The following is a 7,765-nucleotide window of genomic DNA, read 5'->3' on the forward strand; positions in this document are numbered from 1 at the left end:
GACAGTATGAAGGAGGCGCATAGATGTCCATTACATTTAAATCATTTTAATCCTTTTGACTCAGATAAGGTTTATGCAATCAGATGGAGTATATAAAGTGTGTGTGTGTGTGTGTGTGTGTGTGTGTGTGTACACACTTAATATCTCAGGGATAATCTAAAAAGTTTGACACCAAAATAAAATCATAAAAATAAGGAGGAATAGGAGGGAAAAAAAGAATGCGTGTATGTGGGTATCTGTATGTACCGGGGACTGCATAAGTATTCACCTCCCTAGGACTGTTAAGGTCAAAACACACAGATGCCAAGCGTTAATGGTGTCATTATGAACCTTTCAATTCACATCTATTTTCTGTCAATGTATCAGCTCATTTTACCACAGCTGCCTTTAGAAGTTACTTAATTAGTTGAATAGAATCTGAGTGTAACATGATCTCAGATGAACAACCCCTGTCTCTGGAAGTCCTCAGTATACGGCAAAGAGCATATCCAAAACAACCACACAATGAAGATCAAGAAGCTTTCGAAACAAGGCCAGGAGCAGGTTCTGGAAAAGCCTCAGTCAATTTTGAAATATCAAAAAGATCTTTCACATTTGAAACATCCCCAGAGTAATTAAAAATCCATTATTAAAAAATAATCTAAGAACATTGCAACAACTGCCTAGAGCACTGAGACCCGGGGTAATGTAACTAACCAGGGTTCCCTGAGGAACCCTCACGGGGCTGTCTTTTAACACATTCAGCGTGGCCTTGTCCTCATTCGTATGGCTTCTCCGTCATTCTAACCGACACCTATGGGATGTGGTGTGTTTCGGCCTGGTGTCCACCACTGCTCTCCCTATCCATCTGAGCTGGCGTTAACCCCTCTCACCAGCAGCACTGGGCAATCTCTCGAAAAAGCGGGTTGAATTTCTGCAGCATTTGAGGTCGGGTATGAGCTCCTCTGCTCCTCGGCCAGGTTTACACTGGCCTCCGCCGCGTTACCGTTCAATCTAGAACTTTTCACCGCTTTTTTCTGTCAAGCAGGACGCCATCCCTATGGCTGGCTCCAGATGAATACTATAAGGCGAGTGTGGCAGCCAACCCCCAGTTCCACTACACCGTGGGGGGGGGCTCCCAGCTAGTTTCACACCCTAATGGACTTAACAGGCATGAAATGGTGTAATATTGCGCACCTTTGACGTAATGCCTAGGGCAATCTTGGCTTGTTTGTTCCACAAGTTGGCCCATGCCGTGGGCATAGTTTGCCGTTGGGCACAGTGGTAATGTGCTGCTAACACGAATGCCGAGGAGGAGTAGAGGAACGTACTCAAATCTCAATCCCACTGGTTCACTGACAGTAAGGTGGGATTGCAACAAAGCTTTGCCACAATTTGTTCACAACAAATATTTTAACTTGATGTTTAACAACTGAACCACTGACTAGTCTATGCACATATTTGAATGGCACAGGAGAGAAGAAAAATTATTGCCTACGCTCCTTACGAGATATGGTTTAACAGGTCAGGAAAAGGAAATAACTTACTTGCACAGGCAAGGGTTATATTGGGCCAGGTGATCTGAGACCCGGCTTCTTTTTTTAAACCAACTGCTCATGAAACATTGCTGTCCACATTTGTTTTTCCAAAGCAAAAGGAAATCAACAGCAAATTCAGATGGCTGTGGCATTCTGTCTAAAGAGAACATTCCTATTCCTAGCCACTTTGAAATGATCCTACAAGTAGAGAAGCATAAATGTCCAGTCAGTGCACAGTGCACACTTCTTAATGCAATCATGAGAATATGCACCTTTAAAAGCAGTTGGTGGCCGTTTTTAAAAGAAGTGGATCAGGTTTGTGTGATACTAACTTTATTTCTGAGCTCAGAAGAAAGAACAACCTTCACGATTATAAATGTATACACCTGCCTGATAAAATGTAACAATATGTTGTGGGCCTATTTCTGGAAGAGATGATGCAAATGGACAGATAGAACACTTGTCAGATGATATGGACCAATCCAATATGATACTGGGCTTTTTGGGAAGATGTTCTTGATAAGGGACCCTTCACCTGCAAAATGTTGGTTTAACCCCTGGAGAGAGGGAATATATATATAGAGAGAGTGAGGGAGGGGAAGTGAGAGAGTTGGTGGCATATTTGTATAACATAATCTGAAGAGTAAAGATGCTTAGAATGCTTCAAGCTAACAGTCTGTGTCTGTTTGTGAGTGATTTAAATCATATTCATAACCTTTGGCAATAGCTGACAACATCAGTTGGTAGAGAGCACAAATCAAACATTGAAGAATCAGAGCTGTTTTCAGCTGAAGAGGAGGCCAAATATTCAATAGAAAGGCTAAGGAGGCTTTTGCTGGCCAAAGGCTTTGTAAGCAAGTACTACATTACGTTTATAGAAATAAAATGTGTTCTGCTATTTGGAAAATCCAATTACAAGATGTTAACAAATGTGTTTTTCATTTTCAACATACTTTAGAAGAATTAAAGGAGAAATATGTAGAGGTTCTATATCGTAATATCAGAAAATATGCTGAATATACTGTATCTGTACTAATAGTGGAATGATAGGGTTTCACAATATTTGTTCACCTTGAAATTATTCTGGGTGCACACAAAAGTGCCTCTTAAAATGCAGACTTTCTATTGGACAAACATAAGTTTTCAGAAGTTTTCAAAAGGAAAAGCTGCACCATCCCTTTCCTCTATTGACAAAAAATGGCAGTGGGAGAAAACTGATATTTCTCTGTCAATTCTACACTTCACTCAATTTCTGTTAAATTGGGTAGTGTAGGGGATCATTTAGATTTCTTTTTTATATGAAACATTTCACAGCTTTTTTGAGCTGTTCAACCAAAAGTTTAAATAAAACACTAGAAAGAAGGGGATTGGGGGAGCTGGCTAGAATGCAAACTTTGGTTCCTGCAATTCACCTACTCTATCCCCCACAAAGACAATGAATTTTGTTCCTTCAAGAAAAGCGTCACAGGGCCAATATCTTTTGTATACACAGTACCAGTCAAAAGTTTGGAAACAATTATTTAAGTGAATGGGTAAGTGTGTCCAAACTTTGGACAAGTACTGTATACATGGGCCAGTGAGTACAGCTCACATATATTGTCAGTATACATGCAGTATATGGACACAGTCTGTCTAGCTGGCAGTACTGTGCCACGGAGGTAGGGAGGATTTTACAGGGTCTCTGAGCTACTACCCACTCACTGCAGAAAGGCCAGCACCTACCTCAGCCTTCCCAAAATAAAACTGCTGGGTTCTCTGTGAGACAAAGAGGCTGCTCTGATAAACACAAAGCATCACAACTCTGTGGGCTCTGAGGATTTGTAGGACAGCAGAGCACCAGCAAACGGCTTGAAAATTACTTGTAGGTTTTCATGCAAAACGCATAAACGTAGGCTTTGTGCAGGATGTACAGGATTATAAATCACTGTGTAACACAAAGCCTATGCTCGATCCACTGTGTACCAGTTAAAGAGATATATAAGAGAGTATATCTTTGAATCACTTATGTTTGGGGTTAGCGTTTAATGTAATGTATGTACGGTTCGATATGAGGGTCACTAAGCAGCAGATGAAGAGAGACAGGAGAATGATATGGTGGATTGGTAAAACATACAGAGTGGGAAGTGTGGTAAGAGGACAAAGTAAGAAAGCCTTTGTATCTCTGTGGATAGACTGAAGCACTCCTGCCAGTGTCTGGTTAACCATAGATCCTTCCATATAGAAGGGGACGAAGGGGGACTCAGAAGCTTCAACGCAACCATCTCAATCAACCGTTTACTAAATCTGTTTGATACCAGCGTTCACTGTAATATACATGTAGCATAGTAAAGCAGAGTAAAACAGAAATGGTTTCCATTAAAATTCAATATGGAATTCAGCATCCTCATAGGACACCTGACATAATGGAGATTTATTTTGATTGACAAAGAGTATCCATTTCTTTAACAAAGAATATGGTACAGTACAGATTACTTCAACAATGGCTATCCCATCAAACACTGGACTAAACAATAAACCCAAAATAAATTATCGTAAGGTGACATTGGTTTTATGTTGGGAGATACATAAAATAATATATGTTGCTTGCATAAGTATTCAATCCCAACACATTAATATTTGGTTGACCTACCTTTTGCTGCAATAACAGCTTCAAGTCATTTGGGGAAAGTATGTACCAGCTTTGCAAATGCTTTTGGCCCATTTGTCTTAGCAGATTTGCTCTAGAATGTTTAGGTTGATGATGGACGGTTGGACATCCATCTTTTTGTTCTTGAGACACTCCAATTGTGCTTTGGCCTTGTGCTTGGGAGTATTGTCCTACTGAAAGGTGAACTTTCTTCCAAAAGTCAGGTATTTAGTGGAGTAAGGTAGGTTCTCTTGAAGAACTTTCCTGTATTTTTCTACCTCCATTCTTTCTTGAATTTTAACAAGATGCCCAGTGCCTGTAGTTGAGAAGTCTCCTCAAAGCATAATGCTACATACTTCACTGTACGGATGTTGTGTTTTGAGGCACATTTTTCTTACAAATATTTAAACATAAAACCAATGTCATTTTACAATAATGAAAAGAACATTCATTGTACCATTTGCAATTCATACTTCAATTCTTAAACAGAATACATACACTGTTTGGAACTTAAAGTGTGGCCATTCAACTTTGCATTCATCACACTGGTGACAGGTTTTGAGTTCAGTAAGAGGTCAGAGATGTTGAAGCATAATCACACACCTGTAGCCTATTAGTGAGGAGAAAAGTTTCAGAACGTTGTAGATAGAAATGTGATGTCATTCCAAGTCAATGTTCTGTAACTTTTCTCCTTTCCTGAACATATTCTGGACCAATTCACAACACTGACAGGGGTGGCGAGGGTTTAAGGCATTGAAGTTATTCTACACTGACCTCTTCAGGTTTTGAGCACTTTCAGGTTGGTACAAGAAACTGAATTGGTCGGTGGGGTGCCCTCCGGCCATTCTTGTGGCAATGCTAGTGTAGTGGTGGAGAAGGAAATGGCAACGCAAATCTGTGAAAATCAAGAGCAAAAGACCCATGATTATAACAGAAGCAGATTGTTTGGCAGAGTAATGCAGTAGCCATAGATCAGAGAGCGGTAAGAAGAGAGATGGAAAAATACATTTACGGAGATAAAAAGATAAAGGGGAGATCAGAGGAAGGAAGAGAGAAAGAAAAAGTGAGAGAAAGATCATAATAATCAGATAATAACATAGAGCAAATAAAATAACATTGTAGGTGTAAAGTAACCAATAAAAGCAGATGGCAGGTTTTAGATTCTAATAAAACACCAGAGTAATATTTTTTTTATGATTATAAGCATTTTTTTTTATGTTCAATCGACTGTGATTTCAGGAAGTTACAATTACCCATGGCATATTGACTAATTACGATGACATTTAAAAATGTGCTTTTTGATTAAAATGTCCTAATTTGGATGCATGATTTGGATAACATTTGAAATTGCTGTTTATTAGAAATTTACTATTTTAATTTAGATTTTCATTTCATTTGGATTTAATTACATAATTGGAAATAATACATGCTGTGTAAAATACAACAAATTATTTTCAAATTATATAATAACAAGAAAACCATACAATTTATTAAGGAAACATTTGTTCAGTGGGCCGTTTGAATAGTGTTGTTTGGCAATGAAACCTTAACCATTGGCTTATAATCGTCTTAATCTACCAACCAACCATCTCCCACAACACCTCCTCCCAAATTAATTGACACTGCACTGACTTGGTGGACTACAAGTAATTGCGGTTTTATAAACAAACTGTGATAAAATAATGTTACTAGCTAGCTAACTAGCCATATTCTATTGAATGTCTTAGTTGTTAGACACTTTTTCATGTCATATAATGTGTCTGGCTTGGGCTTAGAAGTGTATCCATGAATGGAATCCTTAGGTAGATGTACATTGCTTGTATGCACTGTAAGCATCAGGGTAGGGATGTGCATGACAAATATTTTCATTATCGATAATTCTTCAACTTTCGTGGTCGAATAGTCGACACCACTCACTCATGCCAAAAAGTGAGGTATTAAATGAAGAAAAAATTATTATAAATTGTAATATGTTATGCAATAAATTCAGCGTTTTATTTACAATGTAGTTAACAACTTCGATAACGTTTTAGTGTATTGTGAACAATTAGGCCAGATGTACTTTTACTCAGAAGACATTCAGATTCTGAAATTCCGTAACAGCAGCAAATAACCTAATGCATAGGCCTGTCAAGTCGTTAGTATTTTATAACATGTTATTTATTTCAACATTTATTTCAAATTGTTGTTACAAGCTTTTACATTAATTACAATTGCAAATGAACTATAAACGCAGTCAAAACAACGCGCATTGTCTCCCATGAATTAGCGCAGAGATATGTATGATTTTCCTTAAATTAGCTAACGTCTTTGTGTCAAAGTTCTCTGGCCATAACAACAAAATACAAAATGTATTAGACTAGCCAGTTATTTTTTATATACAGTCCCTTAAAACTATACTTTCCAAAAGAAACTACACCTAATATATAGACTAACAGAGTTACATTAGTCTGCATTAAATCAAACAAAACTACCGATGCGTTCCAGTTCCAGTGACTATAAAATATCCCCGGAAGGAAGCTTAATAGGTATAAATTATATCAAATGAATGAACAAAAACCAAACAAAGTCTGGCTAGCGCATCCATATATTCAAGACCTTAACAAAAATGTAAAGAATCATTAAGCATGTCCATATTATGATAATTTATTCTTGTTTAGAAAAATGAGCAAGTCCAGGTGCTCCGGGACTAGATGAGTAGGCTTAGGTAGTCTGTAGACTATCAGGCCCACAGCCGAGAAAACCCTTTCAGCCGGTGGGCCACAGATGTTGCCGGGATGCACAGGCATGCTTTCGCTAACCGTGATAATTTCCGGTACGTGGCCGGATTTGTTTAGTCTACAAGAAATAACCCGTCATTAGGACAGAATATGTCCATAATATATCTCCTTTAATAGGATAATACTAGGGTCAACTTATTTTGGGTGTGTAAAAAAGTGCATTCTAAAACGCAGAATTCAGAATTCAAACTGCTGATGCTGCAATTCACTCAACATGGAGAATATATTCCACATATTGACCCGTTTTGCTTACATCTGTAAAATAACATGTCTCATCTAAGAGACACACTAACCCCTTCTGATGCAGAAAAGCTTATGCATGCATTCGTTTTCCCTAGAATTGATTATGGGAATGCAGTACTTGGGGCTCTGCCTGCAAACTCAATTCATAAATTACAGTTCATTGAACAATGCTGCAAGGATCCTGACACAAATACTGTAAGTCTGCCCATATCACCCACATTCCTGCTGACCTATATTGGCTTCCTGTCCTTCAAAGAATTTAAATTAAAATTCTCCTCAAAGTCTACAAATTCTTTAATAACATCAGACCTGCCTACCTGTCTGATCTACTCTCCCCCTACAAACCTCCAAACACCCCATGGTCATGTTACAGCTAACTGAGTCATGGACCAGGCTCTGAACAATGGGGGACCGTGCCTTTTCCTCCCATGCACCACACCTTTGGAACTCCCTTCCTGTCAATCTCAGGGTTGTTCACACTGTTGGATTTAAAAGCAGACCTCAAGGCACATCTTTATCAGCTGACCTACCCCTCCACCTCAACTTAAAATTACAAATATATTTTACTATATATTTTACTAATATAGCTTTTCATTTTC

General features: G+C 38.4%; 1 protein-coding gene across 3 annotated transcripts in view; it reads right to left on the reverse strand.

The window, feature by feature from the left end:
* Positions 1-7,765, reverse strand: part of LOC105011043 (protein FAM168A) — a 36,814-nt gene that overhangs the window by 23,019 nt on the left and 6,030 nt on the right. For 2 of the 3 annotated variants that reach the window (XM_010870798.5, XM_010870800.5), the window contains exon 2: positions 4,918-5,038. The exons of the other annotated variant lie outside the window; for it this stretch is intronic. In XM_010870798.5, coding sequence (XP_010869100.1) covers positions 4,918-4,988 — 71 coding nt within the window. In that variant the 5' untranslated portion in view covers positions 4,989-5,038. The remainder of the gene's footprint in view (positions 1-4,917; positions 5,039-7,765) is intronic. 3 annotated transcript variants of the gene reach the window in all.

The sequence above is a fragment of the Esox lucius genome, chromosome 7 (genome assembly GCF_011004845.1).
Source record: "Esox lucius isolate fEsoLuc1 chromosome 7, fEsoLuc1.pri, whole genome shotgun sequence".
Classification (NCBI taxonomy): domain Eukaryota; kingdom Metazoa; phylum Chordata; class Actinopteri; order Esociformes; family Esocidae; genus Esox; species Esox lucius.